This window comes from Brassica oleracea, chromosome C7 (genome assembly GCF_000695525.1).
Source record: "Brassica oleracea var. oleracea cultivar TO1000 chromosome C7, BOL, whole genome shotgun sequence".
Taxonomy (NCBI): domain Eukaryota; kingdom Viridiplantae; phylum Streptophyta; class Magnoliopsida; order Brassicales; family Brassicaceae; genus Brassica; species Brassica oleracea.
In genome coordinates this window covers 6,684,328-6,696,379 of record NC_027754.1, presented here as the reverse complement: position 1 = coordinate 6,696,379, position 12,052 = coordinate 6,684,328, and the positions used below count along the sequence as shown (strand labels likewise).

General features: G+C 39.0%; 1 protein-coding gene across 1 annotated transcript; it reads right to left on the bottom strand.

Annotated features, from left to right (window-relative positions):
- Positions 1-7,181: 7,181 nt before the first annotated feature.
- LOC106304466 (polyprenol reductase 2-like) lies at positions 7,182-9,125 on the bottom strand. Its single transcript, XM_013740873.1, has 6 exons — positions 8,772-9,125; positions 8,152-8,501; positions 7,859-8,093; positions 7,683-7,781; positions 7,524-7,595; positions 7,182-7,435 (listed from the first exon to the last, which is right to left on the bottom strand). The coding sequence occupies exons 1-6, from the start codon at positions 8,946-8,948 to the stop codon at positions 7,331-7,333; spliced, it is 1,038 nt and encodes a 345-aa protein (XP_013596327.1). The 5' UTR covers positions 8,949-9,125; the 3' UTR covers positions 7,182-7,330.
- Between the last annotated feature and the right edge of the window lie 2,927 nt (positions 9,126-12,052).

Here is a 12,052-nt window from a genome sequence, read left to right as displayed (position 1 = left end):
CTCTAGTTTGTATGTATTTTAAATCACATAAATCGGTGTGAATTAAATCTAGAGGTTTGTTAATTCTTTCAACACGAGGTGATGGCGTTTTTGTGAGCTTAGCCTGTACGCATACTTCACATTTTTGTTTAATTATTTTGCATTTAGGAATTAGATTTAAATTAATTAATCTTTGTATAGATATGTAGTTTACATGGCCTAATCTTTCATGCCATGTATTAAAAGATTCAGCCAAATAAGCAACTGGATTCTTATTCATTGAAACAATTGGAGTTACAACTTTCGGAGGGACTGTCATTACATTCATCTTGACAAGTCCATCCTTAACATACCCGTTTCCCAAATACATCACATTCTTCTTAATCACTAGTTTGTCCGCCTCAAGACTTGTGGCGAATCCATTCTTGCTGAGCAAGGTTCCCGAGACCAAGTTCTTCCTCATGTCAGGCACATGCTTCACATTCGTTAGAGTAACTTCACGTCCAGATGTCATCTTCAGAACCACATTGCCGCAATCTTGGAGACTACAGTGTTTCTCATGAACAGCTTTTCCTGAGTCTTCTTTTCTGTTAAGTGTTGAACATCGCTCTATCAGTGCAAATGTGGGTGGTTGCTCCTGTGCCATACCAACATTCCTTGGGGTTGCTGCCTTCAACCATGTTGACCTCAATCACCATTGCAACGAGATCCTCCTCAGTGAGATTCGCTTAATTCTTCTCATCTCTGATATTGCTGGGACACTCAACAGTCTTGTGTCCCACTTTGTGACAGTAGTGACACTTCCCCTTGAACTTCTCCACATTCGCATTGATTTTAATGCCTTTGTTCTTGAAGTTTTTCGCAGAAACCTTCAGGGTTGCAGCAGTTTTGGAAGGCTTGGCAGGAGAATTGGCGTGTGCCTTTCCTTTTCCTTTGTGCTCAGCCATGTTGACACTATGCTCCTTAGCAGTGACCTTGTCAGCAGTTCGGTTTCTGGATTCCATCTGAAGTCTCATGATGAGTTCCTCGAGCCCCATCTTCTTCTTCTTGTGCTTCAATAGTTCTTGAAATCCGCATAGCTTGGAGGAAGCTTTTCAATGAAGCTGAGAGTGGTTAATGTCTCGCAGATAGACATTCCTTCAGCAGTAATTTCATGGCAAATGAGCTGAAACGCTTCCACCTGATCCATGATGGGTTTTGAATCCACCATTTTGAAGTCGTGGAATTTTGAAACCACATACTTCTAGCAGCCAGCGTCTCACCTCTGTACTTCTTGTCCATGGATCTCCACAGCTCTTTCGCAGTGGGAATCTCATAGTAGACTCGGTACAATGGGTCATTGAGGCGACCCAAGATGTATCCTTTGCAGACAAAGTCGGAATGCACCCAGATGTCAACCCTTGCAAGAGTGTGCACATCATCAATCCCGTAAGGGACAAGGGGCTTGTCCTCCTGAATGAATTTTTCCAGCTTCAGTGTTGTGAGGAAGAACAACATCTTCTTCTGCCACGTTTTGAAGCCTTTACCATCAAACTTGTCTGGCATCCGTCCTTGAGTGAACATGCTAGGTACAGACGGAGGAGTTTGAACTGCCACCGGACCACTTGTGGTTCCTGAAACTGAAACCGTCCGATAAAGACCAGCACCGAATAGGCTACAGCGTGTGGTTTTATCAGCAGCATTACCCACTGGAAGGGTAGTTGTTGTTGTTGCTTCAGCGGCTGACGTTGTGTTGGTTCCAGCGGCTGTCACAGTTGTATCAGTGGCTGCAACGTTGAGTGGAGTTGTAGTGACATTGGTGGTTTCAATGGGGGTGTTGTTATCGTTCGTCATTTTTCTGTAGAGAAAACAAGAAGACAGATTAGTACTCCAATCAACAAATAACATATTATTTTTAAGCAAAAAATAATAGTCTAAAATCGATTTTCACTTTTGGTGTTTGAACCAAATCATATCGATATAAGTCTTGAGAAAACGTTTGGCAAACTCGCTTAAAAGCGTTCGCATAAACCTTTTTTATAGAGTTAGAAAATTTCACAAACCTGCTTATGAAAGCGGTTATTGAAACGATTCATGTATAGAACGTTTTGATTAATAATGTATCTAAAACGTTTCGCGGAAGATGCTATAAGAAAATCGAAAACCCGTTTACAGAAGATCTAAGAAACGTTTCGCGGATAAGCACATAGCAAATCGCAAACATCGTTATGGATAAGTAAGAAACGTATATCAATAAACATTTTCGCGGTAGTGCTACAGGGCACAACACAAACCGTTATGAGTAAGTAAGAAACGTTTCGTGGAAGTGCTACAGAGCAAATCGCAAACATCGTTCCAAATCCTTGTTAAACTGTTTCATAAGACCGTTTCTCAATCAGATCAAATGCTTTTGATAGAAAGCGAAATTAGAGTTAAGATTGTAGAAGCTGGATAACCGGACTGAAATAAACGATATAATAAAAGCGATATGTTAAGAAAATAGACGATCGTAAAGAGCGAATACAAGAACGATAAGAAATCGTATTCGCAAATGAACATGGAGTCGAGATATAATCTCTTTCCTTAACTCTAAATATTCACTCCGTTAGTGAGACGGTACTGTACGAATATCAAGTCCCAAGATACAACCATGGAAGACGAATCACGCTTCATTCGTGATCGCCCTAACGAACAATAAACTCTACGAAACACTCTCGTATTTAAGACTTACGCAAAGGGAATGTTTGCTGTTGGTTTCGATGTGAAAAAAGTTAAGAAATGAAGAAGGAGGAGAGTCGATATTTAGAGAGAAGGAGAAGACCCACTTCCCGCAACAGCTGCTGCACATGGGCGAGAATCTCGCGGAGATCGAGGGAAGTTGAGTTGCGAAACTCATTCCGCAAGACTCTCTTATCTCGTTTAAAAACTTTGAGAGGATAAATTGCATGACGTTTTTATTTTCTAGACAAACTACTTGTCGTTTTAAATATAATTGCATGACGTTTTTTCTTGTATCGAATGACAAAACGTTGAGCTTAACTTGGTCCAAAAAGAATCTTATTGGGCCGGAGGCCCTCCACCAAGACCCAAGACCCAAGATCCAAGACCCAAGCCCACGCCCACGCCCACGCCCACGCCCACGCCCACGCCCACGCCCACGCCCACGCCCACGCCCACGCCCACGCCCACGCCCACGCCCACGCCCACGCCCACGCCCACGCCCACGCCCACGCCCACGCCCACGCCCACGCCCACGCCCACGCCCACGCCCACGCCCACGCCCACGCCCACGCCCACGCCCACGCCCACGCCCACGCCCACGCCCACGCCCACGCCCACGCCCACGCCCACGCCCACGCCCACGCCCACGCCCACGCCCACGCCCACGCCCACGCCCACGCCCACGCCCACGCCCACGCCCACGCCCACGCCCACGCCCACGCCCACGCCCACGCCCACGCCCACGCCCACGCCCACGCCCACGCCCACGCCCACGCCCACGCCCACGCCCACGCCCACGCCCACGCCCACGCCCACGCCGAGCCGAGCCGGCCAGACGGCGGAGGCGGCGCGCGCGTGGGGGCTCTCTCTCTCTCTCTGAACCGTTTAAACAAGGTTAAGTAAGTGCACATATATATACAACTCATTCTTCTTGTTTCTCCCCGGTGTGGGACTTCTTCATAATGTCATTTTGACATTTCAAATATGTTGGGCTTGTCTATATACGTAGCCCATTACATTTCTTTTCACAAAACATTAATCAATGTTCTTTAAGCCAATGGGCTTGAGAATTTGATCCAGCAAGGCCGGCGTTATAACTAAAGAGAGCTCGACGAACGCCGTTATCATCTGGGAAATGTCGCAGGTTTAAACAGGTTTAGTTAAAACGGTTGTGGTTTAATTTAATTCTAGTGGCATATGTATGTAATTTTTGTGGAAAACTAAGGGTTATTTTCTTTTTGTACTTCTGTATTAATGGATTAGATGATACAACATTGGAGAGGGTGACACCATGTATAGTAAAGATCTTGGCATGCCATTGATAATTCTCTTCATCGGCTCTTGTAAACTAACTTGAGAACTTAGCATGTAGATATACTTTAGGCTATGCATTTTTCACTTGGACATACTTGCAGCTTGTGCTACACTTTGGGTCCTTGGTGGCTTCATTTCGTGACGAATTTGCCCATTTGGCAGAAGTGGTACGTTGAGTTACTATATCTTTTACTTATAAAACACTAGTTAGGCTTTTTCGTTGGAATTAATTGTTGGCAGGTTTATTGTTTTTGAGCTGCTTCCCTAACCGTTAGATTGTTTTATTTTTAGATTAATCTAATGGTTGGTGTTTGTAGATGATGAAGTTGTGTGGTCAAGATTATAGGTTACGTGGTCATGAGAAATATTGATGTGGACAGGGCTATAGGTGTTTCGGTAAGACGACACAGTGTTTTGGTGGTTATTGTGGTCAGAATTGTTGTGGATTGAAGGGTCTGTATGCTTGTAGTTTGGATTAGAAGTTTTGTGGTTAAAGGCCGAGGAATTGTGGTAAAGGTTAGAGGGTCTGTGGGGAACGGCTGAAGTGGTGGTTAGGGTTAAAAGTTATGTGGTAAGGAGTAGTAAAGTGGCGAACAAGATGATATACTACTGATCATTACCCATTCCCATCTCAATGCTCTTCATAGATTTCAATGAAACTTCCCAGCTATCAAGATGTATGTGTGCTAGCTAGTTTGAAGAACTTCAATCCTTAAAGAAGTGATGTGTAGCCAGTGAACAGTCCGAGAGGACCGGAGATTTTTCATAATGGCCACAACGGTTGATGAACATGAAGATAAACCACCAAAAATCCCATGAAATTATGTAGAGAAAATAGGATGTGGTTCTTGGTATAAGAGTAAAATCCACCGGCGAGATAAACTGTTTGCCTAGCTTAATCTTGATTTCTATAGTATATTGTGTGCTCTAGCTCTCTACGGATTTGATCCCTAAGTGCTACAATTCGACCTCTTATTTGAGAGAGTAAAATCACTCTTTAGGGTAATTTGAGTGATATAAAATTTGGTGCCGTTGCCGGGGAGCTTTGATCGTCATTAGACTTGATTAATAGGTTTAGTCTAGGTTTTATTTACTGTTTTAAGCTACGCACGAAATTGTTTTCTTGTTTTTCAGGTACATGCCTATCAGTACCAGAAGCAACAAGGAGGAATTGCATTTCTTCTCAGACCCAATACGTTTGGAACGCTCGATACGCAAAGAGAAACACACATCATCGATCGACACCACCTCTCCTACGTCGATCGCCACCCCCTCTACTACGTCGATCGACACTTGTGACAGAGCAACGATCGACAGTTCAACTCGAACATCGATCGATAGCAATCCGCGAGCAGACATGGTCGCGACACTTGTGCTACAGAGGGATGAGAATGAAGACCTGCATGACCCAGAAGGTCATATGTGTAATGCAGCAGGTCAGAAGATAGATGGACAGGGGACTGCAATCCTTGAGCCATATGCTGCCACCCAAGATGCTAAAGTTACTCGTCAGAGAACGCTAGCAGATTTGATCAGGCCTAGTCAGTTCTATACCAACAGATCTGCGATTCAACCTCTAGAAATCCAGAGATTTCAAATACACCCCACACACCTCTCTCATGTGGGTCAGCACCCTTATTGTGGTCTTCCTGATGAAAATCCCTTGGATCATATTGAGACACTTGAAGACTTTGTGTCTGGCATCAAGGAGAATGAAGCAACCAAAGACTACATCATCTGCAAGTTGTTCAAATATACTTTTTCTGGGAATGCTAAAAAGTGGTTGAGACGCCTACCACCAGGATCTCTCACTACATGGAACGATGTCAGGACTGCGTTTATGACTGAATTTTTAGATGATGCAAGGGCTGAAGAGATGAGGGATAAAATTTGGACATTCTCTCAGGGACCTACAAAAGCTTTCAAAAGCTCTTGGGAGAGGTTTAGGAGATACCAAAGGGACTGTCCACACCATGGTTTTACAGAGATTCAGCTGTTGAAGAAGTTCTGCAAGGGTATTGATGTGCGATATCATATGATGATGGATACTGCAAGCAAAGGAAACTTCGAGACAAGGACCCCAGAGGAAGCTAAGAGACTGATTCAGAACTTGATGTCTAGCAACCGTTCCAAAAATCTAGATATGCACAAGATAAAATCAACTGCAATGGATAGTGACAAGATCGTTGAGGCTGAGATTGGTTCTGTACATGAAGTTTCATTGGTGGAACAAGACGTAGAAAAGGATGAGAATCAGGACCATATTCCGATGGTGAAAAAGATCCTAAAAATTCAGCAGGTGGCGAGTGGCTGCTTAAATATGAGGTTGGATTGTGTCTACATGGAGCTGACTATAAAATATGAGGTTGTAAATATTTGCAAAACACAAGGGGACCTAAAAGAAAGACTTAGTTAGTTGTTATACTAATAATACTTATATAGTTGTACCGAGTTCTTACGTAGTTGTACTGAGTTGTACTAGGTTCTACTGAATAAGTTATAATTAGTTGTACTGATGCAGTAACTCTACCAAATTATACGAGTTCTACTGAATCCAGATCTATAAATAAAATCAAAGAAACACACAACCAAATACAAAAATTATTGATCCATAACTTCCATAGAATAAGAAGCAAACTTAAATATCCAGAAAAACCCAAAATCGAAAAAAAACAAAAAAACCATAAATCAAAGAGATTTCTTCATAAACATCATTTCTGATTCGTCATCGCTTTAAAAACCCTAGCTCGAAAAATCCAGAACATGCGAAAATTGTAAATCGAGAATCATAGATCTACTTTTAGGTATAGCAATCTCAAGCAAAACCTTTATCTTAGTTTTCGTCGTCTTCTCCACCATTGTTTCATATTGAATCCTCCACCATTGTTTCATGTTGAATCTCAGTGGTTTGTTGCAGAGAAATAAAGAAAGAAGAAAGGAAAGTTATGGAAAAAAAAAAACAATTTTGCAGAAAATAAAAAGATAAAAATCTGAGAAAAAAGAGAAAAAAAATCTGAAAAAGATAAAAAGATATCAACATTTGTTATACTATTAGGGTTAAAAACATTTACTTAATTTAGTTATTTTATAAATTAAAAATAAATCAAAAAAAAAATTAATAATATAACAAAGATATTTTAGCTTTTCAAAATAGATTGGTACAGATGATTTCTCCAAAAAATCACGACTTCGATTATAAGATGAGCATATATTGTTGTGACCTCTTAGACGGCCAAGAGGGGATAACAGAGCATAAACCCCATCGCGACAATATACCTAAACATGAATATTCAAATACAGTACAAGCTGGGTTAAGTTGTGTTCTCCCTTGAATCATTTAGTAAACATAAGGAAAAATGGCATTTCGGTTAGCCGGATAATTCTCAAACTTTCGGAGATACCACCGGTGTGTTTCTCCAGCCGCTAATGTCAGATTCCCAACCTTCAAGGAAAGGACATAAACAAAATTTGTCTGAATCCAAAAGAAAGCATTTCATTAGTCATCTTGAGAATAAGAAAGTGCAGTGTACCACGAAACCATGGAGTAACCAGATTGTTATCTCTGTTCCTCCACTAGCAATCAGCAAGCCCAAGTATAAAACCTAAATCACAGAGCATCCTACCATTAGCAAAGGGATGGAAAGAAGAATACAGAGATGACTACTAGGGCCTAGGGGGAATATAATTACGATTTCGGCTAAATAATGTGGACTGGAGACGATCTCAAACCAATCTCCATGTGGGATTATGTACTCTTTCGCTTGGCTAGGATTTTCCCGGAGCGATCCCTGCATTTAACATTTTCGGATCTCTCTAGTGATGTTAAAACAAACAAAACAATGAGACAAGAATGTTAAGAACTTACAAGAATTGCGTGACAGCGGCGTTGATGTAACCATCCCCAGAGAAAAATGACGCCACCAATCAACTGGCACCATCCAAGCTTCATCAGAGGGCTTAAAGCTGATAAAATGTCAAACTCAGGGGCCGAGGTATGACCTTTTCCTTTGGCAATGAACTCAGCCATTAAACTTGCTGCGAATCTTGCTACTTCTGGAGCAACGTTGACGCAGAGTGATAAAGGCGCTACTGTATAGAAACTAGAAAACCCAAATCAAAGCCAATAAAACTATGAATGTGAGAGGAGGAGAAACTTACAACAATCCGACGAGGTAACCAAGAATGTGAAGCCGAGCAGAAGGGCTATACTTGAACACGTAGAATGACTCTATAAGGCGTCTCAGAACTTGTATTTCCATCAGAACAAGTAGAAACACTGCTCGCCACACTTTGAAACGGTGCTCCACAGGAGTCAAATGCGATTTATGAAAGGAGAAAACATGGGAACCTCCGGTTAAGTGGCTTGCAATGTCGGAAAGATGGAACTCCTCTGAGGATGAAGGGGCTGTTTTGCAAGCATACATCCAAGTGGTTGCTAGCAGAAGAGTGGTCCACGCCGCTCCGACAACATAGAAATGAGCAAAGTATTTTTGAGGAACTGTCCACTTCTGCATCAAAAACAAAACAAGCAAACTGAAACAGAATGGTCTGAAACTAAAAGTAACATGCTTTTCAATGTGAGACGAACATTTTCAAAATTTCAATCATGTTTACAACGAAGGGATGATTCTGTTGGACATAAGGGTCTGAGGAATTCATTAAACTAAGAGAACAATATCAAATCTTTTCTACAATCAGCAGACCAATAGGAGCAATTCTGAGACCACTCATACTTAAATTTGAGGAATCCTGATAACGAGGACGGCAAGAGTGGAAACCTGAGAGGAGAGATGAAGAATCTTGCCTCTTCCGGCGAAACCAAGAACGAGTTGATGAAAGGATGTCAGCTTTGAACTGGGTATGGAAGCAATCAACATAGGAAGTATAGCGGCGATCCAAGCGGCTCTAACCAACCAAACGATCCCTAATTCCATAACTATCGAAGCAATCACCATAGTAAACCCTATAAGAACCTCTTTAATCACAATTTAGAATCGAGAAACTTGAGATATTTCTGGAAACGGACGGCACAAGGAAATAAAATCAATGATGGAGAAAAGCTGGATTGAAGTTAAGATCTGTTTCTATTTTCTTCGAATATCGTGCGAGGGAAAACCATTTGTGAAGTCAGTTAAATTAAATGTGACTTCGCTTCGATCACAATCCACGTGGGAATCGATCTCCCTAATCTCTTCAATTAAGGCAGTTAATGTAATGTTATTAGACACGATGTTTTTGACGACGTGTAATGAATGTAATCAATGGCTTCGTTTGGTATTCTTATTGCCACAAATCATGGAAGATCGATCGACTAATTACATTATTTGATTATCTTATCTGATATCTTTGACTAATCACAAATTTAAATTTAAAACATAAATTTAGAATAAATAGTTCTTAAGGTAAATTTGATATTTATGACATGGTAAATTTGATATTTATGACAAGCTAAATTGACCTTTTACGGAAATTAGAATATCACAAATATTTTTTGAATATTTTGTTAACCAAAACTTCCATAACTTTCACCAAAATCAGTTTTTCCTATCTATAGAATGCATTTTTTACACTGCGTAAAACCAAGACAAAAATCTCATAAACAAATTTTACCTCGTGTAGGCGTTTGAATATTGTCTAGATTTTGCTTTCCGAGAATTTTAGAATCTCTTATATACTAAAACATAAGTCACTTGTCCAATAATATTTTGACACATAGATAATATTTTTTTTTTCAAAAACATCAATTACTAAAAAGAAAAACAGTTAGTTTCAAAAAAAAAAAAACAGTCGAAACAAATCAGTTTCAGAACGTAAAACCAAAAGAAAGAAAATAATTATTTTAACCGCTTCATATATTACACCCACGATCTCCAGCTTATTATGTATTACATTGGTTAGCGGAATAGACGAATTCATATAATTAATAGTTATTTAACAAGCGAGCAAGTGTATTAAGTCTCGACATTTAGTTATTTCAGTTTTACAGTTTTAACTTCTTTTTTTTCTTTGTAAAGGAACTGTGCTTCACGTGATAAGTTATGCCTTTGGTATGTTAGAATTTCCAAATAACTCTTATGATAAGTAATTTTCTGGTCACTTTTATTCGGAAAACATACTAAGAAAGGTTATAGATGGACATGAATCTCGAATAATGAAAACTAATATAAAAGATTTTGTAGTGCTGTTTATTTAGTTATATGTAATTTTAGTTTGTGTGATTATTTTATCTAACTTCAGTTTGTTAATTATAATCATGTCTTTAATACCTTTGAAAAAAATTAAGTACATAAGAGATTTACTCCGTGCGTAGCACGGGATATGCACTAGTAGAAACTGCATTCTGAAAAGTAGTTAACTTTACAATTAGTAGAATTTGCATTCCATATATTTAGATGTTTAAAAGTAGATTGTTAGTTCTAAAAAAATTAGATAAACTTGTTTAATCTGGAATTCAATTTCTACTAACTCATTTTCCGTAGAAGTCGAAATCTACTTTTTGTAGAACATAAATTAAAATTTTAATTTATCAAGTTTTTCCACAAACAAATATATCAGTTTGTGTATATGGGTGATTTATCAATTGTTTCGATTTTTTATAATTTTTTTGATTCATAAAACTATTTATTTCATTAAGTTTTAGAAATAAAAAGGGTAAAAGAGAGAAAAAATGTACAAAAAATATTTTATACCAAAGGGACAACAACAATGCTGTTTTTTTTGTTCCGTTTTGGCAATTTTCTCAAAACATTATTAGTCTGTCTCTTTGATATCACTCAAATTACCCTAAAGAGTGAATTACTCTCTCAAATAAGAGGTTCAGATGTAGTACTTAGGGATCGAATCCACATAGACTCTAGGATTACACAATAGATTATGGTCTTGAAATAAATCTTGATTAAATGGTTTATAAGTTTTAAAGCAGTGGTGAGCAAGTATATTGCTCGATTAATTTGTTTTGAGGTTATTAACAGTTGGGAAAAATAGCTAGATTCAGGTATATTCTCAGGTATGATAAGTAAAACTTATTTTAGGTTTTAGGGGTTTATTGATATTAATCATTCTTGAATTCAAACTTAAGATATAATCAATCGGATTATCTAACCTAGATCTCGGATTTCAACTCTCGTATGTTAATCACGAGAAAGTGTCGATCGATAATTCTTTATGAATATCGATCGAAACACCTTTCAAAATATCGATCGACAGGGCTATCGCTGCGTCGATCGACACTTCTTCCAGAAAGCTTTACGGATAGGTTTGATCTAAATTCTCTAACTCACTAGACCAACTCTCGTCTGTATCTAGTCAGTAAGATCATACTAGTTATTTTCAGGTATTAAGTCAACCGATGGCTTGTTCCCAATTAATCTTAAAATCTAAGTTTAAAGGGTGATCAATCCTAAACTTAGCTTTAAGCATAACTAGATGAAAGAATTATATTTCTAAACACCCTAGCAATTGTTGTTGTCAGTAATACATTTATCAACCTCTTGAGAAACCTAAATCTAACAATAAGGATTACTCAGACATATTCATGGAACACATAGTTATGATGGTCTGAATAATACTTAAATAAAATGAGTAAATAGAGTAAGCAACAAAATGAATAAAAGCAAGGGAGTTCAAGATCTTCTCTGTTTTGCAGTGTTGATCTATCTCTCCAATTCTAAGATCTCTCCTTTCAATGGTGGCTTCTTGCTTTCTCCAAACTAGGTCTAAAAAGATCTCTAGGAAAGTCTGCCTCTAAAATGATACAAAACCCTAATAAATAGCCTAACAGGCGGCCATGGACTTAAAATGTAATTATTGAAACTTTTGTGAAACTTTAATTCTTCTAATTTGTCATTAACTCTCGGGTGACTTTGCCGTCGATCGATATGAAGAGTTCACCATCGATCGATATTCCTTTGTAACTATCGGTCGATATTCTGACAAATAATCGACCATCCAGCAAAGCTCAGAAAGTCTCCAAATAGCTCCAAAAACATCATTTTCTTTCGGTTAGTACCTGAACTTGTAATTACTCTAAATAGACTCTATATAGTAATAATATATCTTA